Genomic DNA, 24434 nt, shown 5'->3' with positions numbered 1-24434 from the left:
CTGTAATTACTACATTCCTGTTTAAAGTCAGTATATTTAATATGTTATAGTTTATCCCTATATTATAACTTGCACCATTGTATGTCTTCTTTTTGTGATTTTCTTTTTATACATATTTATTGTTAAAGGGAGCCTGAGATATGTTTTCTTTTCTCAAAGATGACTGCTTCTCTGTAATTGTTGTGCACAGGACAATAAATAGCTTGAAACGGCATTTCTTGTGTTTTGTCGCCCTCTTGCGGCCAATATGGGAAGTACATACAGTGCCTGCAGTTTCACATTTGGTCCACTAGGGGCGCTGTCGTGTATGCGGAAGCAAAAACCACCCAGAGGAAAAGGGAGGAAGTCAGGAAGCTGTCTGTCTGTGACAGCCGTATCAAAGAAAAGCACAGTAAAAAAAAAAGGCCGGACTTGAGCTTGAACTCTTGTCCTTTTCGGATAGAAATAGACTCCTAAACCCGCCACCGACATGTCGAAGAGCACCACGGCCGCCCGCTTCAGGCGAGTGGACGTGGACGAGTACGACGAGAACAAATTCGTGGACGAAGAGGACGGAGGAGAAAACCAGCTGGGTCCCGACGAGGCAGAGGTGGACTCCCTCATCAGACAATATCCTTCACATGATTAGCTAGCCTGTCTGTTAGCATACACGGTTTGCTACGAGAACAGGCACAGTCCGGTGTATGTGTGTGTGTGTATTTTGGGGTTCAGTTTATCAGCATATTTCCTCTCTGTCTGTATTAATGTTGTCTCTACATGGGCGTTTTGCAAGTAGGCCAGTCACTGTCCAGACTTGCCTGGCAGTCACATTCCAGGGATTTCTGCTCCAAGACAGAACAGGCTTGTATGTATGTGTATTAACTGCAACCCAGTGTGCATTTGCATCACTACAAGTTCTCAATTCAACCCTAGAAAGCCTTTATGGACTGCTGTGACCTTAAATATCTGTGCAGCTTCATTGTGTTTCAGTACGTTAGTTTGATGAGAGGAGTTTTGCAGAAGCATGAGGTTTAGCTCATGTGCCAAAATATCTGTTTTCTCGTTGATACAGCAGTTATATTTTGGGTGTGAGTCTGTGTATAGAGGCTTTGAGGTGCTTCTGTAAAGTCTGCAGCCAGCAGTTTCAGTCTTATAGGCCTTATAAGGCATAGAAGAGCCGCACTTCCTCATTGAATAAGACGGTTTCCTCCCACCTCATGCAACAGTGAAGGAGAAGTAAAGGTTCGCATTTTTTCAAGTCTGACACCAACCACACTTAAAATATGAACAGGAAAACCAGACTGACGTGCCTTTATGTACAGTCCCGTAGGGCACACTGCTCATACTGGTTTACACTGGCTGTGAAGAGCGTGAATTGCACTCTTTGTGTAACTAGTTAAGCAAAGACGGAAGTTAGTACTGAAAGGACTGCAACAGTGGAGTATCTTTTATTAGTCTAACTCAAGAGTACTGAACCCTTATGATACTTCCTGCTGAACATTTTAGCATGCACTTTTTTCCAGAACTGAGAGCTGTGGCTTTGCCATCAGCTACATTCAAGTTGCACTGAGACAGCATATCTTCACAGCCTGTGTTACAGTTATAGGGTTATCTTTTACAATGTAGATATGGATACGAGAGTATTGTTTCAAGACAGACTTGAAGGTGGTCATTTCTATCGTATTAAAGCACATTTCAAAGCAAGTGAACTCAGTGTGCTTTACATTAAAATGTGCAAACCCCCACCCACAGCCACGCTGCATACTTAAATCGCACAGACATGCACAGACACACACCTACAGTATCTAATCATAAACCTGAAGAAGCTAATGCTCATAAACACACACAATTGTGGTGGCTCAACACTGTGCTTGTTATGTCATATTTGGGCTTGTAGCCATTATTGTGATAAGGAGGTCTGTCCCTGCTGTGCTGTGTTGCATCCTTAACCCTCCCTGCACAGGAAATCTCATGGAGGCTTTACATGCAGTCCTGAAGAACCCGCCAATCAACACAAAGAACCAGAACGTCAAGGTGGGTTTGTTTTTCTTGGTCAATAAGGGCTTGAGCGTTTGCCACAATCTTGTTTCTGTCTGAGTCACTTTCTGTCTGAGTCACTTTGTGGGCTTTTTACACCCTTGAATGATTAAATTACTGAAGACATTTGTGAGAAGAGGTTACTTGAACATATTTAATGTAGAGATATTCTGTCGTGATACTCATATTGTAGCAGATCTTGTGTAGTTGTAGACCCATGGTTGTTTTAAACATGTCAGTATCTCCTGATGTAAGCGCATCATTCTGAAATGCATCTTAAATCTTGTGGCAGAGTGTTTACGAAGCAGCCAGTTTTGTTTTACTTCATTATGCAAAGGAATTATATAATATCCATCCATCCAAACAGCCTGAGATGTGGGTTGTGATTCAGAGGTCTGGAACAAGGCTAATAGTAACTCCTGTCTTCACACATCTCTCCTTTTCTTGTCAGGATCGTGCTGAGGGTTTGGTGCTGAAGGTGCTCAGCGCCTTTAAGAGCAGTGACATTGAGAAGGGGGTGCAGTCCCTCGACAAGAACGGCGTGGACCTGCTGATGAAATACATCTACAAAGGCTTCGAGAGGCCGTCAGAAAACAGCAGCGCGGTTCTCCTGCAGTGGCATGAAAAGGTGAATATTTACAGTTCATTCACATAATCTTCAATCAAACCTAAAACCGTTTTAGACAAATTATTAATTTGTAGATAAAACTGGATTGACTAGAGGGAGAAGCTGACATTTGAGATGAAGGTGGTAAGCAAGATATAAATGAAAGCACCTCCAGGGTAGCTCAAACATGAAGTCCATGACGTTGGCTTTACTTACGCTGGCCTTACACCAAATGACTTTTCAAGCGATTTCACTGTTGCAGACAAATTTCCAGTGTCGGGCAAAATCCTTAGAGTTTTATCTCAGTTGGTGTGCACTCCTATGGTCATTATTTGGTGTAAGATGGTCACAAAACTCGGTCTGAGCTGTCTCATGTTAGTCTTTTTTCTAACGTGACATTCTGACAAAATCAAACATGTTTAATATTATCGGACGTTTTTAGTCGTAGCTCATGCAAATAGTGAAGATAGCTGCACTCTTTCCAGAACCAAACAAGTAGCAGCAAACCTAAAGACAGTAAACGTGGAGGGTGTCGGTTCTCAGACTGTGAAAAAGAAGGAGGAGCTGTGGAGTGAACAAGAGTTGGAGATTAGTTTAGCATGTATCTGAGCCTTTAACTGGCACTTATTTTAGTGAGAAATCCTCTTTTTTTAAATTGGTTTGCCTCTCATTTCCATGGTCTCCTCCTGCTAAAAAAGCACTGCTAACCAACAGGAGCTGGTGGTGAGTTGAGGCGACAAAATCCAAAATTTAAAGTTTGTGTGCAAGTACAGTCTATCTTCATGGATTCTTTTGATGCCAAATTTACAAGAATACGCTTGACATATGCTGCCTTTTATCATGTGTTTTTAGAGTTATGTGTTTTTGCAGACATCTAAGGAATTGTTAATATGTCATACTACTTAAAGGGAGTTTGGTGCAACATTTCCCACCTGGAGCAAAATGGGAAATTTTCTTAAAATGAATCTAGTCTTAGTCTTGCAAATAGTGACCCTGCAAGATCCCCAGTCCTTTCAAAATCTTATAGTATGTGACTAAAAACAGACACTGTCTTTAGATGTGAAAGCGGGTCACACGTATTTTCAAAGTATTTTCAGTCTTCTAGTGTCTTATAGACATTAGATGTAGCTTTAGAAATACTTTTACATGGTAAAGAAGAGTAATCACTGTTTATAAATGGTGACATTGATGATGATGATGATCAAGAGTTCTCAAATAACATATTAGACTGAAACGGCTGGTTTGAGATGGCCTGAGTTTGGCCACAAGATGCCACAACTCTGAATACAAGATGAGCTGTTAGATTTCAACAGAGACTCAGTTTCAGCACTAAATAAAAAAGCCTAACCACATTTCTTCCTCTTGTATCTCCAGGCTCTGGCAGCTGGAGGAGTGGGCAGCATCGTCAGGGTACTAACAGCGAGGAAGACGGTCTAAAATAGGAGCGGAGGATCAGCTTGCTCCACATCACTGACAGATACAGGGGGGTTGCACTGTACTGTACTGTACTGTTCATGTAATCATAACAGATGGCATCGGGACTAAAAGGAAAAACAGATTTTTTTAACCCAATGTGATCCTGCTGCTGTTCAAGGCTAAACAAATCAAATCTGGGTCACATTCGGTTAAAAACGTGTCTTTTCTTTCTGTTCATGATCACAGCTGACTGAATCGTGTTCCTCACAGGGTGCTACAGATAACTTTGCATCTCATGTGTCTGTGCTGCTTCCCCGATCTGTTCACAGTATCGTCATTATTATCATGTCATTTCCATACAGTGTGAGCTCATTGTACACACCAGTGGTTCCCAACCTTGAGGAGATAAACCCAGAAAACACATATTCCTGCTACACAATTTACAACAGTCTCCTTCCTCCAATCTTTGCTTTTTACCTCTCTTATTGGTCACAAGCCAAAAAGGTTGGGAGCCACTGCTGTATCCACACAGTCACATAAACACACTTGTGCTCAATCACAGGCATATATCATTACTTGACAGACTTCCACACAAACACACAGAAGGTTTCAGCTTTGCTTCTCTCAGGAAAACTCTCTCAGTATTTGTTTTTTCATCATTCTCCTGTGTTATCTCTCCAGTGGAGACTTCCTGATGGAATAAAAGCCTGATTCTCTGTCAGTAAATCCTCTCATTGCCTCTCCCTGTAACACTAGCAGTGGGGGGCTCTTGAAAAGCACAGTCACAGATGGAGGGTGGTGGATATGCTCACGGGGGTCGCAATTTACCCTGTGGAGCGGGAGGAGGGTGGACGGAGGGGGTGGGGGGGTTGGTGTCATCCATCCATCCTTTCACGCTGCCTGCTGCCCCAGTTAAGGATTATTACCCACGATGCATCTCCACCACCACTCTTATTAATCCCATTTCATTGTTCCCCACGTCCCTCATGTGTCTGACTCTCTCATGCACCCTCTGCTACTGCGCAGGGCGTCATGCAGCTCTGCTGGTTCTGTTTATAGGAGCTGCATTTTTTTCTGTACTTTCAGGAAAATGGCACATCACCCTGAGCATCCTGTCTCAGATAGCTTTTTGTATTTAACAGGAAAAAAATAATCTAGGATTAAACATTTTCCTCTCGGTTTTGTTTTATAGTGATGATTTTTGCCTCAAGGCTGAATCTCTAAATGATGGAAATTAAAAACCGCTTTAAGGTTTGACAATGTCAGTGTTGCAGGAGAGACTAAGATAAAATCATGATTATTTTGTCTCTGGAAATGGCAAAGAAAGTTTATGTGATTTTAAAAAAATATATATATTGTTTGCATGATCCCACTTTTGAGAATATTTTCTCAAGCATTTCATACCTGTCTTTTCTACATGTCATGTGTTTCTTCTGGGTTTAAATTTCTGCTCATTTAAACATCCTCCACACATGGTGTTGTCTGGCAGTAGAAGTCACACTGTTACAACCATGTTTGCTTTTTAATTTCCACACATTTTCTAACATGAGGAGGGACACTGGAAATGTTTATCTGCCTTATCAGGTAGAAAACGTCTGTTGCCAAACAATTTATTTTGCTTTCATGGAAATATTGTAGCTCAAATTGATGGTTTTGTTGCCCCTGTGTATTAGAGAAGAATCTTTCAAAGTGGTGGAGTTGTAACTATAAACAGTATAAACAGCAAAGTGTGTTACGGTTAAAAAAGTTTCCGTTTTGAAAATACTACATAGTGATCAGGGAAATTCAGTTCCAGCATGTTTTGTTCCTGCTCATTTCCAGTCAGACACTGAGTGGAATTTCTCAATCAATGTTGCTTTTTCTAAAAACACACACGTCACAGTTGTGTTTTACTCACCGGTTGATATTTAGACATGGGTTATCATGTTTGAATACCGTCATCAGTGATGATACATCCAGACATTAGATTCCTTTTTCTAATGCAGTAACGTCTAGTTTTACATGAAAACAAGATTTCGTCTCCTGCTTCATGTATTTCTAGTCAGAGATGCTCTTCTAGACAAGATCGAGAAGACGAGGGAGCATACCAAACTGATGTACAAACTGCCTTACTCGATATTCCTTTTTTATGTTTGTGCTTTTTTGACAAAAAAATAAAGGTATGAATGCTGATCATAACTTTGTCACGACTTCATGTTTTACATGCACATACCAAGTTTTATGAATACAAGTTAGTGTCTTCATCACTGATAAAATTGGAGTTTTGGACTTAACATGCATTCAGAAAGTATGCAGGCCTTACATTTGTTCACATGGTTAAGTTGCAGCCTTGTGCTGTTTTTTATTCTTTAAGAAAATGTAGTAATATTTGCAATTCTTTTTAAAAGAAAACTTAAATATCACATTGACATAAGTAGTCTGCAGTCCTGATTTTCCTTTATGGGTATCTCTGTACTTTGCTTCATTCAGCTTTCCCCTTAACTCTGATCTCAAAACTGCGTGATGCTGCAACCACCATGCTTCACTGTTATTTTCTCACAGTCTTGAGAGTCCTTCAGGTGCTTTTTTGCAAACTCAGAGTGAGCTTCCTTGTATCTTTCCCTGAGGAGAGGCTTCTGGTTGGTCACTTTGTTATAAAGCCCAGATTGATGGTGTTACAGTGATGTTTGTCTGGAAATTTCCCCCATTTCTGACCATTGTGCTCTTGGTCACCTCTCCTACCAAGGCCCTTCTTTTCTGATTGTTCAGTTTGGCCACAGCCAGTTCTAGTAAAAGGTCCTGGTTGATACAAACTTCTTCCATTTAGGAATCATGGGGGCCATAGTGCTCTTGGAAACCTTCAATGTTGCCTACATTTTTTTGCTGCCTTTCTCAGATGTGTGCCTCAACACAAACCCGTTTCTGAGCTCTGCAGGCAGTTCCTTCAACATCAAGGCTTGATTTTTGCTCTGAAATGCATTGTCAGCAGTTAGAGTGTATGCAGACAGGTGTGTGCCTTCCCAAATCATGTCCAATTAATTTAATTGACCACAGGTGCACTCAAAGCAAGGTGTAGAAACATCTCAAAGACAATCAGGAGAAATGGAAGGCATCAGAGCAAAATGTATACAGGGAAATAGCAACGGATCTGCATAGTTATGTGAATGTGATTTTTTTTTTTAAATAAAATTGCAAACATTTGTAAAATCCTGTTTTTGCTTTGTCAATATGGAGAACTGACTGTAAATTATGAAGCAAAACATTGATAACGTTAACATGACAATGTATACCAATATTTGAAAAAAAGCAAAGTGAAAGTTATGAGTAAAAACCCTTTGTTTTAACTCCTACTCTCAAATTTAAGAATTCAAGTACATCCCAGATGGCTGCCGCACAGACAGAGGTGAGCACACACCTTCTGAGAGTGACTACAAAACATCATTGGTCAGATCAGAATAGGTTGGTTACACCACTTTTTTTTTTCTTGTTTTGCCTTTATCAGGGGTGCAAACAAGAATAAAGTTTATATTACTTTTCAACCACTTTTGCGCTTCTTCATATTCTGAATTTTGGTACTAGATTCTCCTTAAGATTTGCTTGTTTGTGTCTACCAGCTGTTTCCATTTCAGCCAATTTCCCATTATTTCATCACTATTTATATATAGACAAAATAAATATAGTAAGATTGTTGTTAATTAAACACGTGATTTGCTACTGGAGATAGTGAGACATTAACCCATATAAAACTCTTAAATATTACAATTAGAACTTGTTTGTTTTGCATAAACAATATGAGGATTAAAAACATGTCAGACACATTGACTATAAGCATGTCATCACTTGACCTTGATATAATCTACTCCCAGATGTGACTAATAAGGATCAGTGCTGTTTCATGTAGCAGCACTGCAGACATACATTATGCTTAATTTCAGCGTATATTCATTTATTACATTTTTATTACAAAATGGATACAATAAGTACAGTATGGCAATACATTATGAGAAAAAAACATATGTACAAGTCATAAAAATAAAATACATCTTGACATCAACTACAGGATGGAGCAGTATATGGCACATTGATGGTGTAATCAGTGTAATGATGAGACAGGGTTTTTATCTGATGCACTTGTGTGTGTATGATGGGCCGCTACCTGAGGATGCAGAGTACGTGACAGTCAAGTTTTCTAATTGCCAAAATGAGCACCATATCTGTGTAGTCACAACTCCACTGTGGTGACTGGTGACACAAGGACTAAACAAAGGTGGGAACTGTCCATTCTTTCTTGTTCAAGCACTTCCCAATAAGTTAATAATAGGTAGATGTAAATAAAAGGCTAGATAGGATTTCTGGAGCAGGGTTGAGTCCTACTTTCGGAGCCGGCAATGGACGGCTCTGAGGAGCAAAATCTTGTTGATCTTATAAATAAATCTGAAGGGACAGGGGGAAATAACAAGGAAAAGTATCAAACAATTCAAGGAAACAGTCCCGACAGACTGAGGTGAGGACTCCAGAGATTACAGCCAGTTCCATCCAAGCCACCCGTTAACCTCCAGTGGTCTGTATTGTATCCACTCTGAATCTACTTCCTCTCATCTTCAGGGCTGTATGCACTCACTGACCTCTCTCACACTGAACACACAGTCTTTTTCAGTTTGTTTACTGATGTGGTTACTTCTCCAAAAACCACACAAGACACAATTCATCACCTTTGTCTCGCATCATTTAAAGTGCTCTCAGTAGGGGTAGGCAGAGACGGCGATATAGACGATAAAGGTCGTCTGGTACTCGATGCCTCCATCTGCGCTGTAGGAGAGGGCACGGACCTTCATGCGGTACGTGCGGGGCTCTCGAAGGGCCAGAGTCGTAAACAGCACCCCCTTCAGGTTCTCGTCTCGCAGGGCAAAAGGTAACGTGACGTCCTCGTCCACCACTAGGAAGCTGGTCCTGGGGTGCATCACGCCGTCCTGAGTGTAGGCCACCAGTCTGATGAGGTCCTGGTTGGCTGCAATGCCAAAGGGAAGAGACAGTAGCTTGTACTCCAGGGCGTAAGGGCTCAGTGCACACTCCAGGTCGTTTGGCGGGCAGTTCTTCAGGCAAAACCTAAACACAGCATAAACAGCAGATTTCAGTGCACTGTGGGAAAGCAGAGAAATGATGAATACTATCTGAGCTAGATAAATAGATAGATTAACTTTATCATTTAAAGGGAAATTGCAACTATCTATTGTGCATAGTTAAGATTAATTTTTGAAGAAATTATATACAAACCAAAAATGCAGTTTACAAGCTTACTGGCACTGGAATATGTCTGAATAGTACTGTATTTATGTTTATATTCTTTGGCACATTTATCATGATGGATAAAGAGAAATGTTTGTTAACTATTTTCATGTGCACCATTTTCCATTCTGCTGGGGTGGCGACAAAAGTCCAAGCATCATTTGTCATTCAAATTACCTGCATGATATGGTACCACAATGACTATGTGAAGAATTTATTTATTTTTTTTTTGATGAACTGATCCTTTAAAGCAGGGGTCTTCAACGTTTTTTTGGCTCCTTGGCTCAAAGATATACAGAGCAGGGAGTCCCTGAGTTGCGTTTGAGATAATTCTCTGAATATTTTCAGGCCTCCTCTTGTCTGTTTTAACCTGTAGCTTATAAGTCAGCAGCAGCTGTAGCATGGCTAGCTGCATTAGCCTCACCCTCTGCACTTACGGTGGTGGTTTCTGTGGGGAACCATATTTCAGAGTCTCTTGCTCAAAAAGTTACAAAGTGATATATTGCAGCTCACAAGAACGTTCGGAATAATGATACAGATAATAGGCCAATATGTTTCAACAACGTAATGTAAATGTTAGCTAATCAATTCATCTTGTGGTTAGGGATGGGTGCCGCATAGTGATTAGTGCTAGCTATCTTACAAGATTGCACAAGGATTCATGGGTAACAGTTAACAATTATGTTGTGTACTGTAAATTAAATGTAAAATAAATTATCAAACAATAATTTGGCGGCCCTACTTAAGTCACTCTGAGGACTCCTAGGGGCCCCTTGTTGAAGATCCAGGCTTTAATATTTAAAATGATCCAAAAACACAAACTGCTCCATAATTGTAAATCTCCTAGATTGAACCTATATTTTATTTTGTTGTCATGTTTTATCTCTTGAAAGTGGAAACAGACAACTTCTCAGCTTTCCAAGTGGTATTACTTTCAGCACCACAGTCAACTCAGACAACCAGATCGCTTTGCATTTTCCTCTGAGCCTCGCAACTACCACAGTTTCCACAGTTCCTACTGTTGTTCCACCATCCACCATTTCCACCACTGTGGACAGTAACTGCAAAGAACACTGATACTCTTTGGTAGCTGGGGATAGCTACCAATCACTACTGGGTAAAACAAAACTGTTACCCTCTTCCTGTTGTAGTTGCGCAATGGTTGACACACTTCCTCTGTGCTATAAATTGAGCTTTCATTTTCCCAGGAGATCATACCCAGTGACAGACAGAATTGCATTGGGAAAGTGAAACTTATAGAAGCCAATCTAAACGCAGATGGTGTCATTATTCTACAGCCATTACATTGTGTGATCAACACTTATTTCATAAAGATAGGTTGAGTAAAGATAAGTAAAAAACTGTCTTTTTCCACTTTAATGGACAGATCCTAACTGAGTGTATTTCTGTGTAGGTTTACCCTGTGGCTGGATCCCTCTGGTAGTTTGGTGGACAGGGTGTGTCAATACACTGGTAACTGCCTCTCATGTTAAAGCACATCTGGTTTGCTCCACACTGGATGTTCTGCTCCAGGCACTCGTCAATATCTGCAGATGCACCAAACAGCTTATCATTATTACAGAACATGATCTGTTAAAAGAAAAATGATGGGTGATTGAAAGAAAGAGGTGGTAGCTGGTGTTTCTCACCTTGACATGTCTTGCCATTAGTCATGAGGCGGTAACCGGGGGGACAGAGACACCTGTGGCTCCCTGGTGTGTTCATACACTCATGCTGACAGGCGTCCCTCACCTCACACTCATTTATGTCTGTTGGTGTCCCACAAACACACACACACACACACACACACACACACACACACACACACACACGATGATACAGAGAAAATGAGAGCATAAACGATGCATTAAGATATATTTTTTAAGCTCACAGCAAGCAACAAAGCAAAAAAGAGTATCACTCCATCCTCTCCCTCATCTCAATCCTGCCTGTCCTCCATTGTTACCTAAGCAGGCACCACCTCTGGCCTCAAACCCCTGCTGACAAGCGAGGGAGCCCTGCTGTGAGGAGTGTTTGCGAATCTCTCTGCGGCTCCGGCTCCTGCTGCGCCCCCTTGTGGTGGCTGTGTAGGAGTGGTAGCTCTGAGAGGCCAAGTTGTGGTACAGTCGCTGGTAGGAGTTGCGGTCAGGAGAGGATTGTGATGTTTGGTAGCCGAATGAGTAACTTTCATAGCTGGGCAGACGCTCCAGACCAGCGCAGGATTTGCCATCCCCGAGCAGATAGCGCCCTGGCGGGCAGGTGCACTTGAAGCTGCCGGGCGTGTTGATGCACTGGTGGGCACAGGGCTGTGGAAGCCGCTCACACTCATTTATGTCTGCCCTCAGCACAAAGAAAGACCAGCAGCAGGAAAAAAACAAGAGGACAGAGTGAAAGGAAAGAAGGAGAGAAAAAGGTGCAAAAAGAATGCAGAGGTAATGTAGAAAGGTGATATTTAGAGGGATAAAAAAATAAACAAATGAGGTGGTGCAGGCCATGAAAATAGAGGAGGGAGATGAGAATGAGGGGGGGACAAAGGGTATATGTCAATTACCCCACTGTACAACAATACATTTTCATGTCCCTAAGACAGAAATGTATTGAGACTATAAATACATCTGTCAAATTTGAATGAGAGAACGAAATGATCCCCCATATCAAATAAAAGTAAGACTTTGAAGATAATAACTTCAAATTCAATTCTGAATCTAACATTTTATCTGAGGAAATGATATCAAATGTAATTCACATTTGATATCAGCTATAAAACCAACCATGTTAATGATGTCACGAGGGGAACGGTGAGTGTGAGCCATTACAAAGCAACTCCAGGAAATAGCCAGATCCAAACATATAGGAAACAGTTTGAAAATTGAAGGAAAGTGAAAGGAAACAGAGGGATAGACAGAGCTGTGAGGTCGTGGTGCTGGTCTTTTTATGGTTGATGTGTCAAAGGAGACATTTATTATCAGTTTCCCTTCCTCTGTAGTCTGTTCCTACCCTTTCTCTCCCCTAACTGACGGTGTAGGTGAGAGGATGTAGCATCAACATACCTGATACCATGCACTAAACCTTTGCAGGGTCTTTGCATTTAATGTTATGAGTTAGTCAGCAGCTTTAATCGCAGCAGTATGGAGATGTTAGCAAGCACTGGCACAATATAATGTCCGAGCTATGATGCAAGTGACAGCAGAGTTATTTTAGACTTCCACAGTAGTGAGTCACTGACAGACAGAGAAGTATACTGGCAGAAGCAAGCAAGCTGATGGAAAGCCTGAGGAGCGGTGCAAAAATGTTGCTTAACATGCTGTATGCATTGGCAAATATCCTCAGCTAAAAAGAATGACACACTGGCAAATGGCAAGTGTCACCTGCGTGATCAGTGCAAACAACGCTCTTTCAATGTCATAAAATATTGGATTATATTTTGTTATGTTTATGAGCGACATAAAGGATGTACGTACCAAGACAGGGACGACCCACTCCCTGAGATCTGTGGCCACGCGGACATGTGCAGTGGTAGCTGCCTCTGGTATTCTCGCAGATCTGATTGTATCTGCATTGATGAGTGCCATCTCTGCACTCATCAATGTCTACGGCACAAAGGATACAGAAGTAAATCACGGTGCAGAACTAGAATATCTTGCAGTCTGTACTTTAAAAGGACAGTTAAACCCCAAATCAAAATGTAATTTTTTCCCTTATGTGTAGTGCTGTTTATCAGTCTAGGTTGCTCTGGTGCGAGTTGTGGAGTGTTGGAGATATCGACTGTAAAGATGTCTGCCTTCTCTCAAATATAATGTAACTAGACGGCACCACAAGCCAAGTGCCATCTAGAGCTATTATATTTGAGAGAAGGCTGACATCTTCAACACTTGGCAACGCACATCAAAACAATCGTAATTAATAATCAGCGCTACAAGTAAGAGGAAAAATATGTATCTTTGATTTGTGGGTGAACTGGCCCTTTAGTGCTCTCTGGCTTAACAAGAAATACCGTGTGCTGGTAAACACTTACCTACACATGTCCCATTGGCACCTTTGGTCATACCATTGGGGCACAGGTCAATACAGGTGTAACCACCCCGTGTGTTTTTACACTGCTGGTCTGATCGACAAACCCTCTGCCTGCACTCGTTTATATCTGGGGTGATCAGAGAGAGAGGAGAAGTCAAATCCAGTTTCTTCAAGGAAATTATGTTGAATGACTCAAGCAATGACATTATATAAAACGTCCCCAAATAGCACCTTCAATTATGATTTATACAGATGAAGCATTATACAGAGAGGTGTAGCTGTCTCACCTATACAGCGTCGGTTCCTGAGTTGAAAGCCCGGCTCGCAGGCGCATCGGTAGCTGCCAATCGTGTTCAGACAGTGTTGATTGCACGGATTGGACTCCTGACACTCGTTCACATCTGAGCAAGAAAAAAAACACTTTCAAATCAGTACCACTCACAACAAATGTTCAGTTTATCATTAAAGCTTGTTAATGTACCTGTGCAGCTGAGACCATCGGCTGTTCTCCTGAAGCCGCGCCCGCAGCGCATGACGCATCTGTAAGAGCCGATAATGTTCTCACAATCCTGGCCATCGTGGCACACGTTCTCACCCAGCGAACACTCATCAATGTCTACGAGAATGAAGAGCATTGAATAATTTAAAACAATGACCTGTGAGTGTAATAATCATGCTGACAGCACTGATTCAGAAGGGAGTTGTATACCCTGACAGGTCCTGCCGTCAGCTGAGATGGTGAGGCCTCGGGGACAAGAGCAGTAGTATGTGCCCATGACGTTGTGGCAGGCATGAGAACAGGGGTTCCCAGCCTCACACTCGTTCTCATCTGCAGCACAGAAATGATACATTAACAACAATATTGCAACAGATTTAAGAATACAATGAGCAAGTTCTGCTAGGTATGTTTGGATAAGCTGTTAAATCATGTAAAGGTGCTTTAAAATATACTATTTGTCTTTAAAAAAAATCTTTTTAATTTTTAACATATCACTATTATTAACTAGCCATGGGCTGCTATGTTGTTTAACTGATTTTCAGAGTTAGGAACGGCGTAATATGTTGTGATGAACATTACCTGCACAGTAGGGCCCAGCAGACACCAGAGTGAATCCCTGAGGACACTGGTTACTGCGTTCTCCTGGAATCATGTAAACATTTCATCATTTAGTTTTGATTATATTTGAAACAATAACATGGATGGGGAAAAAAAAGATCCGATGTAAAATGTTGACTGGATGACTAAGCAACAACAGAGGAAAAATGGAGAACATAATATTAAGCTAGCAGCCTTTTTCATTCCATTTGTCGACCACGGTACAAATATTATTCCCTCATTCAGTCATTTTAAAGAGCAGTATTCTCACCCTTGGAGATACTAGCTTGGATGCTAAACTCCAGCATCTCCTCCAGGGGGTGGTAGTGAGCGCTGATGGCCGTGGCATGCAGCATCTCTACGAGGTAAGGCATCTTGCCCTTGGACAGGTCGTAGGAGATGGTGTGGTTCCAGGAGTAGGGCACGCTCTCCCTGTCGATGCTGAACATGCGGGTGGACAGAGCGTACAGCTGGCCTGGGCCTGTCTGGATGTAATCCTCCGTGTAGTCCTGAGTCGAATAAAGTGTGCAAGTGAGGCAGTGGAATCGATAACATAAATAATGGCTGAGTCACATCCAAGATCCAAGTATCCAAGAAAGCTATTCCTGTGAGCCAGCATGCACAATAGCAAGACGCCTGTGAATGCAGCCATCATTTATGTCCTTAATTACACCCGTGCTTTTCCTGCTATGATATGTCAAAATGTCATGCATGAAAAGGGTCTACACAGAATCACTGTCTTGCAAAGTCTCCCAGAAAGTTGCTTTCATGTTATTACAAATCATCTCAAGCTTTAGTTTCAAGCCTCTGCAACTTGATTTTTTTTTACTGTGCTGAACAATACACTTAAAATCAATTCAAATTTGCAAAATATGACATTAATTAGAGTTTCATACAAGATGTGATCTGGTCTAATCAAAGTATGATTATAAATCTACCAATAGGCCACAAAGTCTGCGTCTTTATTTACCTTGATGCTGATGTCAGCATGAGAGGGCAGCTGCAGGATGTGTCCGTTCACTACGATGTCCAGTAGCAACGCTCCATCTGAGTCCAGGCCTCTGGCAATGTGGGTCATCCTCAGGATCTCACCTACCAAGATCCAGTTACACATCAGATGTTTGTCAGGTTTCACCCTACTAGCAGTCACATCCAAAATCATCAGTCCACAACAAGCACCAGATTGAACCCACAATGTTTATTTGTACAAATTGCTCACATTGTAGTAATAATACAGACACAGTAAAGCATGTTTATTCTTACCTGTGGCAAACTCCACCTGTGTCTCTCTCCTGAAGATGCCTCCTGTTAGCGTGTAGCCGTTGACAGCCTCTCCTACTTCCTGTGCAGTTGTCCAGTAGACAGGGTTCAGGATTGAGATGAGCTTTCTCATTGCAGGACCTTGAAAGTAAAGGCAGAGTGAGAGTGTATTTTATCTAATATGAGATTTAATGAGAAAGTTAAAGAGAACAACTTCGGTGCAATAGTTGCATGTAGGCAACTATTTGGTGAAAATCACAGCTAAACATTTAAACATATGTAACTGTTGGAAAACTGACCTAATGTTCTTGGCACATTAGTAATAGTAGCCTTGATGATTTTGCTGCCAGACTTGCTGTCTGCGATGGTAGAATTGAGGATGGCGATGCCAAATTCAATATCATTGATGTTGCCTATGATGCTTCCTCTTGCCGTCTGGGGCCCACCTGGAAAAAACAGAGAGGGTATTTAAGAATGCCTTGATAGCTGTGCTCAACTGCACTCAATATACAACAAATATTTTCAAAAATGTCTCACCTGGGCAGGCCTGAGCGTTGCACCTGGACAGCTGAGAAGAATCTCCTGGACATGGCCGACCACCATTGACAGGAGATGGAGTGTTACAGAGACGGACACGTGTCCTCTCTCCGCCTCCACAGGAAGCGGAGCATTCTCCCCATGGCTGCCATGGACCCCAGTTACCATCAACTGCAAAGATATACCCAAAAACAAATAACATACAAATCATCAAAAACGGGACACACACGTCTTTTAGGGATATCTTGAAAAAATCATGAAATATACATTCCTCTGACAGTTTTAAGCACGCTGACTCACCAGGACAGTTGGCTGTGCCGCATCTCTGTATCTGCGTATCTGCACCTGCACATGCTCTCCCACCATTGGCAGGTCTGGGGTTGTCACATGTCCTGTAGCGCCTCATCTGACCTCCGTTACATGTCTTGCTGCAGCTGCCCCAGCTACTCCATGGACCCCAGTTACCAGTGACTGAGAGAAAGAAAGTCAAAATGTCAAAAACAGAATAGAAAAAGTGATAAGCCAGGTACATTACTGGCAAAAACCAAACATTTTTACAGATTAATATACAGAAAAATTTACAGATGTAGAGGATATTTGTTTTTTTCCTGTAAAGAAAAACAAGCTACATTTGTAAAATCTGACCTGTGAACGGAATAAAGTTAATATGACTCACTGGGGCAGGGGTCGCTGTTACAGAAGTCAATGTGCACGTCGTTGCCTTCACACTGCCTGCCACCATGCTGAGGGGCAGGGTTGGCACAGAGGCGTGTCCTCTGTCTGGTCCCGCCTCCACATGAAACACCGCAGGCTCCCCAGGTCACCCACGATGACCACTTCCCATCCACTACAGGGCACAAGAAAATAAGAAGCAGGAGCATCAGTAACTATGATCTCTTTCAATCTGATTCCATCATTTAGCACAATCCCTGAGCACTCACCAGGACAAGGTCTCTCCTTGCACACTTGTGTTTGGGTGTCAGTGCCCTCACACTGCGGCCCGTCAAATGCTGGAGGAGGGTTGTTGCACAGGCGGACTCTGGACTGCATACCCTTACCACAGGTCTCACTGCATGGGCTCCATGGTAGCCAAGACCCCCAGTTACCAGCCACTGCAGGAGTATAAACAGATAGTTAATACATACAGTCCTATAGTCACATATTTAGGCTCAGTGGTACAAAGAAACTAGTACATTACAATGCGTTATAGGCGGTTACACAACTGAGATAGGTAGCATTAAAAAATAATTGATTAAGAACTGATTAGTATTTGGAAGATGAGAAAAGATGATGATTTTATGTGTCTGTATAGACATGCATTTCTTCCAGTAGCACTTCCTGTGACCACCTTTTGGCATACTCACCTGGACAAGGTCTGACACTGCACATGATGACCTCCACTGCCTTTCCCTCACAGGGCCTGCCTCCATGCTGAGCTGGAGGGTTGCTGCAGGTCCGGACCCTGGTTCTGTTGCCCTGACCACAAGTACGAGAACACTCCTCCCAGACAGACCACTCTGACCAGTTACCATCCACTGTGGAGGGACAAAGGTACAGACTTTGGTACCACATATGCCTTTTGTCTTTTTTACAAGTACTGGTATTGAATCTTCAGATCTTTCAAAGCATTCTCACCTGGACAGGGCTTTCCCTGGCAACTACGTGTCTCTGTATCTAATCCTGCACAGTGACGCCCTCCATTGGCAGGTAGAGGATTGTTACACTGTCTCCGCCTCTTCTGGGATCCGACACCACAGGACACACTGCAAGGACCCCACTCTGCCCACTCTGAGTACCCCCCATGAACTAGAAAATAAGGGAAGCATGTTAACAAAGCATGTCTTTACCCATGTGGTCAATTTAGATGATTGTTTGTTTTTGCTTCCTTCTTTTGTTTTGCTCACCTCGTACAGTAAGAGTGACCCTGACCAGCACTGATCCCAACAAGTTTCTGGCTACACATTCATATTCAGCTGTGTCCTCCTTCTGGACACTGCTGATCCTCAGGGAACCGTTAGACAGGGTGGAGAAGCGGTCATTGCCCAGCAGAGGGCGCCCCTGGCGGGACCACTCTATCATAGGCGTAGGCTCACCCTCCGCCTGACAGTTGAGCACAACTGTGGTGCCGGCATCCACCACTGTCTCCACTGGCTCCACTATGATGGTGGGAGCACCTGGGAAAAAGTACAGGGGGATTCCACTGATTTCACAAATCAAAATCAGTTTACTGGACATGAGGAGCACCAACAACTGCTGATGATGTCACTACTTAGGTGCAATACTAAATCACTGGACTGCACTCTAGGTTATAATAACTTTATCATTTTTTCATGTAGAAAAGGTCAGATTTTATGCTAAATATGACTGACAGAAAATATAGACACTTACTCTGCAAAGTCAGTGTGACACTCCTTTCCACCACCCCAGCATCGTTTGTTGCCACACACATGTAGTTGCCTGCATCTTCACTCTGTAGAAAATGTAATAAAAACACATTTAGTTATCATAATCTCAAATAAGTTAAAACAAACGGCTGTCTAAAAATCTGCACAAACTTTTTTATCAACATTATGTACTGGGTTTTATAAATAAGAAATCTAAGCCTCATGTGTTTTCCTACCACTGTGCCATAGATGGCCAAAGAGCCGTTGTCCAGCTGACGGATGCGGTTGCTGATCTGGATGTTTATTCCATTTTTGCTCCACTGGATTGTGGGCAGGGGGTCTCCCCGAACCTCACAGTTCAGGATGGCATTACCACCCAGAGGTTCAATACGGTTGGAGTGAAGGTCCCCATCAATGATAGGAGGCTCTGGAGACAGACACAAGAACTTGCTTTCACATTATGGTTCACTTGATTAGAGTTGAGCTGTGAGTTAAAAGGTAACACTTTACTTTAAATCCCCCTTCTTAAGCGTTTATAAGCACCATACAAATAATTGCTGAATATGGGGAGTGGTGCTAGCTACTAAAGTAAAATGACGACTCAAATGGTTTCATGGCAGTGTGGTTTTACCTTTGACATAGACAAAGCCCAGTGACTTGATCGTTCCTACGTTGTTTTCTGCCACACAGGTGTAAGTCCCAGAGTCGTCTTTGCTCACTCTCTCTATCACCAGCTCACTGTGGCCATTCATGTGGTCGTAGTGAACTGAAGCATTAACATAAGACGGTAAAAAACAATAAGTGAAAAACACAGTTATATATCACATACAGCTACATAAAATGACATTACTCTGATGGATTTGGGTGGATATTTTTCACTAATCAACTGAGATCTTTTTATGTCTCTATATACCTGGAATGATGTTATTGTTAAAGGCCCATGTGATTCTGGGTGGAGGGATGCCGCTGACTCCACAGGCCAGCAGCAGGCGCTCTCCCTTGTTGAGGGCCACATCTCCGGGCAGCTCAGTGAAGACGGGGTGAGTGTGAACAGACAGGGTCGTTGTCCGACTGTCCTGTCCAACAGCGTTTGTTGCAACACAGGTATAAATGCCTGCATCGTCAGGCTGGTACAGAGGGAGGGGAGATGAGGAGAGTGGAAGCATGCAGAAAACAATCATTAAATACATTTTTTAAATGCAAGACAAGTTTAGCATGTGTCACACAACATGCATTACTGGTAGCAGAGCTCTAAATAATATAAAGGTGGGACCATAGCCACTTGAGCCAAATGTAATACAAACCAATTTCGCTCTCCAGCAACATAGACACTAACAAAAAGAAAACTAATTTGCTTCTTTCCCTTACCTGAGCAATGTCTATTACCAGCTCTCCAGAGGGCAGGATTGTGTACTCCCCTGTGCTTTCACTGAGAGGATTACCATCCTTCTCCCAGGACAGGCTGGGCTGAGGGACCCCCTCCGCCACACACACCAGCTGAGCCTGATTGTTTTCGACCACTGCCACCTCCTGCTCTCCACCACGTATGGAAGGTGGGACTGCAAAGGAAACAGATTTCATTATTCAGTATCACATTAACTTTAAAACATTTGTCTAGTTTATACACTGCATTTTACATCTGGGGGCAAATTAGATTACTTTATGGCACAAAGTGAAAATGCTGTACACTAATAAAAAGAAAAAGGCATTGTTCTTCCAGCTTCCTCACAATCACAGATGGTAAAACTTGTGAAGTGTTGATGGAAAAACTTAAGTTAAACCGAAAATAAATGCACTCAGAAGTAGCCAAGTAGCAAAATCCTCTTTGCAATGAGAAACGGAAATGTGGTTTTAAAGTATTCAAAGATATCAAAGTATTACATTCAGCTAGATCAGTTTTATGATTTACTTTGAAGGTCGTACTTATCTCATGTACTACAGAGACACAGCATAAAGGAGAACAACAAGGTTTTTACACAAACTCTACATCTGTTTAAAATACTGTATGAACTGAATCTTACTTTGAACAGTGAGGCTCATCTCATGGCTGACAGTTCCCGCTGCATTGGCAGCAATACAAGTGTAACGTCCGGTGTCGCTTGGCTGGATAAAGGCGATCTGCAGGGATCCTGAGCTGAGCACCCGCTGGCGCACAGATTCACTCAGTTGCTGCCCGTCTTTATGCCATGTGACAGAGGGCGGAGGGGAGCCGTCAGCTTGGCACTGTAGCGTCACAGAGGAGTCAACAGGTGCCAGATACTGGTGAGTGTCTGAGCTGATCACTGGAGGGACTGCAGGGCACAGCAAATAGAAATTCCCCATCAGGTCAAACATTCAGAATATTTATTGACAGCATCAACAAAATAAAAAAGTGGGCTGTTAAACATGAAAAAAGACGACTGAAAGGAGTACAGGTTGGAGCTTGGAAGACACACAACTGTTACATTAAGTATCAGAATTAATTAATGCATGTATATTGTATTAGAGTACACTAGATTAGGTATTTGTCTTACATCCCTGTACAAAATTGAACTCTTGTAATATACTCTTGAATATTACATAATATGTCTGTTAATCAAGTTACTTTTACTTGAGTGCATGCCCCACCTTGTACTCTGAGTTTTGTCTTGCCAAGGGCAGTGCCTGCAGGGTTTTGAGCCACACATATGTATGTCCCAGAGTCCAACACAGCAGCCTTTGAGATCTGCAGACTTCCATTAGGCAGCACTGTGAAACTTCCACCTGGCATGAAGCAAAAGACATGATGTTATGACTGGCTACTTTTAATTACTAATACACACACATAGAAAGGATTAATTACCTGAGGTGGGTATGTTGATGCCCTCCTTCTGCCAGGTGATGGTGGGTCTGGGCGAGCCTGTGGCCTTGCAGGGCAGAGTGACAGGGTTATTCAGGATCACATCCAGGGTGGACGGATGAGACTGGATCACTGGAATCTCTGTGGAGAGGGAAGGGAAAAGTGTGATGCTCAGACGGATCTCAAGAGAAAAAAGAAGTTGTAAAGTAAAAGCATATCACGGTCATACAGCTGTTACAGGATAATATAAAATGTATAAATTGAATAATTTTTATTACTGAACATGAATCACCAATGAAATGTGCATGAATTTGAATTAAACTAGAATCCATAACAATGATATGAAAAGCAATTAAGTCCTTGAGTGCACTCTGAAAAGCTCCCAAACAGAGGTGTGTCGAGTCATGTATTGATATACTGCTCCTCACAATGATCTTACCCTGCACTGTGAGCTGCACATGGCGGTGGGTGGAGCCTGCAGCATTCTTGGCCGTGCATGAGTAGCGTCCTGCGTGACTGAGCTCAGCTGAGGTGATCTCTACTGGACCTGAGCGTAGACCATCACACACCACATCAACATGATTAATAAAGCTAATTAAGAAAAGTACCAGTTGAATAATTTACTGAATACAATAACATCATTAATACTAATAACTATTTACAATAGTATGATTCTGACCTGTGGGCAGGATGCTGTAGCCCTGTCCCTCTTTGGGAAGCCTCATGCCATCTTTGCTCCAGTGGATTGTGGGCTCTGGCACACCAGAAGCAGTACATGCGATGACCACTGGGGACAGTCTGGTTACAATTAGCTCTGTGGGTTCATCTGCTATAGATGGAGGAACTAGAGGGACATAGATAAGAACATGTAAGTAAAAATATCTGGTCTTGAAATGAAATGTTAAAAATGATTACATCAGAAAGCTCATGTCAAAGGCATCACAATGTAATATTAATAATTGTATTGTAATAAGAATGATCAATTTATCAAGGAATGCTGTGTTACTCACCGTGGACAGTAAGGTGGATGAATCTGGAGTCTTCACCTGCCTCATTAGAGACCACACATTCATACACCGCTGTGTCTTCCACTGTTGGTGCTATAACCACCAGGGAGCCTGAGGATAGTAATCTGGAAATGAAAAAAAGTGTTAGTACCTAAAGGTGGTTTCATTATGATGTCTACCCTATAAATATGCCAAAAATATATGATAGATATATTTTTTAAAAGTTTATCTTGTAATGAAGTGTTCTAGCAATAAAGCTATTGGTCTAAGTTGAGCTTTTATAAAAATGTCTCCTAAGTTCAAGTTTTGTCTTTGTGAGTTTTTAATCTTGAATTAGAAAACAGAGAGGGAGAAAACCTGGATCAACCTGTACATATTCTGGTTCTGGTCAGTATTGATGACTCGACCATTTTTCATCCAGCTGACGGTGGGTTTGGGTATGCCAGTGGCCTCGCAAGACAGGGTGGTCTGAACGTTGACTGTAACTGTCACATTGGTGCGGCTGTCAGCGATGGAGGGAGGGACTGAAAGACGAGAACCGAGGATCACAAAATTACTGGGTGACTGTGAAAAGTGTGGAAGCATTCATGTGTTTTTATGCATATATTTACCACCCACCATATACTTGCAGATCCACTCTCTTGCGTTGTGTCCCGGCTGGATTTGTTGCCATACACAGATAGCGACCAGTGTCGGTCACCTGAGCAGAGTGGATGTGTAATGACCCATCCTCTGCAAATGTGTACCTGCACATGTTTGTACAAGCAAGGTAAGACACAGCATCGAGGAAATATGATAATGACAGCAATGCTTATTTGAGATAGAATCAGCAACAATGCATTATTGTTATAAGATAGATGAATTTACCTGGGGTTGTTTCCAGCTAATATGGCTCCATGTTTCCTCCAGGTAACACGAGGAGGTGGGACTCCGCTTACAATGCACTCAAGCACTACTGGCTTGTTGATGTGCACTGACACTGTCTCAGAGCCTGCCTTGATAGTTGGGGCCACTGAGGGGACAGGTGACACAGTTTTTCACTCATTTGTAGCTGGGTGATGAGTTCAGCTCTATGACTAATCACAGAGGCATTTGAAAGAAGACAAACTTCTTTTCTTTAGCTCTATAAGACAGGATATGCAGTATCTGTGTATATGCATTAGTTGTAGATGTAAGAGCAACTGTACCATTGACAGCCAGGTTAAACTCCCGCGTGGTCTTGCCGGCGACATTGCTGGCCACACAGGTGTACTGAGCTTTGTCGCTAAGCTCAGCCATGTTGATCTGTAAGTAGCGGCCACTGGACAGAATACGCACACGGGCAGAGGCCTACACAAAGGTAAATTGTAATCTGTGAACACACTTTAGGAGAAGTCATAGCATCACATGGACAGTTGGTGGTTTTCTGACCTGCAATGGTTGGCCATCTTTGAGCCAGGTTAGAGTTGGAGGTGGAACAGCGTCAGACTTGCACTCCAGTGTCACCTGTCTGTTCTGCAGCACTGACACATCCTGAGGTGTACTCTCCCCCACAATGTTAGGAGGAACTGTTACAGGAAAATCAAAAAGAGACAGGCACTGACATGTGAGTTTCTGGTCCAATCTCATTTCACTTTATTTATTGACTGACTGGACAGAAGAAATATTAGTGATCAGTATGTTTATCAGCTGAGCACAGTTTGACTAAATCATCATTTTTGTACATGTAAATAACCTCATTACCTGCAAGTCATAGATTGTTTTCACAATTATGTACAGTGCACACTACAATGTGTATTACTTATCTGTGTTACCCACCATGCACTCGGACCAGGAACTCCTTGTCATCATCTCCTGCTGGACTGTTGGCTAAGCAGCTGTATCTGCCTGTGTCCTCCAACTGAGTACAAGTGAAAAAAAAAGAATTGACAAATTATGAAAACAATGGAAAAAGACTCAAAATTGCTGCACTTATGTTATCATACACAGTATATAATGAAAGCGTATTAAATTTCCCCATAACAATCCCTGGTCA

At 42.3% G+C, this 24434-nt stretch overlaps 2 protein-coding genes across 3 annotated transcripts in view; one reads left to right on the top strand and one right to left on the bottom strand.

Moving 5' to 3' along the window:
• Positions 1 to 318: 318 nt before the first annotated feature.
• On the top strand, positions 319 to 6217 carry arpc5b (actin related protein 2/3 complex, subunit 5B). Its single transcript, XM_050055030.1, has 4 exons — positions 319 to 610; positions 1942 to 2013; positions 2468 to 2644; positions 3998 to 6217. Exons 1-4 carry the CDS (start codon positions 470 to 472, stop codon positions 4058 to 4060), a joined length of 453 nt encoding a protein of 150 aa, XP_049910987.1. The 5' UTR covers positions 319 to 469; the 3' UTR covers positions 4061 to 6217.
• A 1317-nt stretch (positions 6218 to 7534) lies between these two features.
• Positions 7535 to 24434, bottom strand: part of hmcn1 (hemicentin 1) — a 99840-nt gene continuing 82940 nt past the window's right edge. The window contains exons 70-107 of one of the 2 annotated variants that reach the window (XM_050054963.1): positions 24218 to 24299; positions 23831 to 23967; positions 23608 to 23749; positions 23288 to 23432; positions 23039 to 23166; positions 22788 to 22944; positions 22424 to 22545; positions 22093 to 22257; positions 21853 to 21960; positions 21417 to 21554; positions 21203 to 21337; positions 20617 to 20886; positions 19964 to 20154; positions 19509 to 19722; positions 19227 to 19361; positions 18832 to 19022; positions 18600 to 18681; positions 18116 to 18385; positions 17847 to 18017; positions 17576 to 17746; positions 17153 to 17323; positions 16888 to 17058; positions 16512 to 16682; positions 16212 to 16382; positions 15974 to 16120; positions 15678 to 15815; positions 15385 to 15506; positions 14686 to 14923; positions 14397 to 14459; positions 14028 to 14147; positions 13800 to 13934; positions 13606 to 13719; positions 13320 to 13445; positions 12766 to 12894; positions 11271 to 11639; positions 10954 to 11073; positions 10725 to 10851; positions 7535 to 9124 (exon numbers count right to left, since the gene is read on the bottom strand). In XM_050054963.1, the coding sequence (XP_049910920.1) occupies positions 8758 to 9124; positions 10725 to 10851; positions 10954 to 11073; positions 11271 to 11639; positions 12766 to 12894; positions 13320 to 13445; positions 13606 to 13719; positions 13800 to 13934; positions 14028 to 14147; positions 14397 to 14459; positions 14686 to 14923; positions 15385 to 15506; positions 15678 to 15815; positions 15974 to 16120; positions 16212 to 16382; positions 16512 to 16682; positions 16888 to 17058; positions 17153 to 17323; positions 17576 to 17746; positions 17847 to 18017; positions 18116 to 18385; positions 18600 to 18681; positions 18832 to 19022; positions 19227 to 19361; positions 19509 to 19722; positions 19964 to 20154; positions 20617 to 20886; positions 21203 to 21337; positions 21417 to 21554; positions 21853 to 21960; positions 22093 to 22257; positions 22424 to 22545; positions 22788 to 22944; positions 23039 to 23166; positions 23288 to 23432; positions 23608 to 23749; positions 23831 to 23967; positions 24218 to 24299 (6153 nt within the window). In that variant the 3' untranslated portion in view covers positions 7535 to 8757. The remainder of the gene's footprint in view (positions 9125 to 10724; positions 10852 to 10953; positions 11074 to 11270; positions 11640 to 12765; positions 12895 to 13319; positions 13446 to 13605; positions 13720 to 13799; positions 13935 to 14027; positions 14148 to 14396; positions 14460 to 14685; positions 14924 to 15384; positions 15507 to 15677; positions 15816 to 15973; positions 16121 to 16211; positions 16383 to 16511; positions 16683 to 16887; positions 17059 to 17152; positions 17324 to 17575; positions 17747 to 17846; positions 18018 to 18115; positions 18386 to 18599; positions 18682 to 18831; positions 19023 to 19226; positions 19362 to 19508; positions 19723 to 19963; positions 20155 to 20616; positions 20887 to 21202; positions 21338 to 21416; positions 21555 to 21852; positions 21961 to 22092; positions 22258 to 22423; positions 22546 to 22787; positions 22945 to 23038; positions 23167 to 23287; positions 23433 to 23607; positions 23750 to 23830; positions 23968 to 24217; positions 24300 to 24434) is intronic. The other variant, XM_050054964.1, reaches the window with a different exon arrangement.

The sequence above is a fragment of the Epinephelus moara genome, chromosome 10, assembly GCF_006386435.1.
Source record: "Epinephelus moara isolate mb chromosome 10, YSFRI_EMoa_1.0, whole genome shotgun sequence".
NCBI classification, from domain to species: Eukaryota; Metazoa; Chordata; class Actinopteri; order Perciformes; family Serranidae; genus Epinephelus; species Epinephelus moara.
This window is presented reverse-complemented; position numbering and strand designations above follow the sequence as displayed.

What these genes read in the sequence shown, in the direction of transcription:
- arpc5b (XM_050055030.1), top strand. Translation starts at nt 470, where the DNA reads ATGTCGAAGAGCACCACGGCCGCCCGCTTCAGGCGAGTGGACGTGGAC. An exon ending in CAAAGAACCAGAACGTCAAG is followed by an intron (nt 2,014 to 2,467) that starts GTGGGTTTGTTT and finishes TTTTCTTGTCAG; the next exon opens with GATCGTGCTGAGGGTTTGGT. An exon ending in TCCTGCAGTGGCATGAAAAG is followed by an intron (nt 2,645 to 3,997) that starts GTGAATATTTAC and finishes TTGTATCTCCAG; the next exon opens with GCTCTGGCAGCTGGAGGAGT.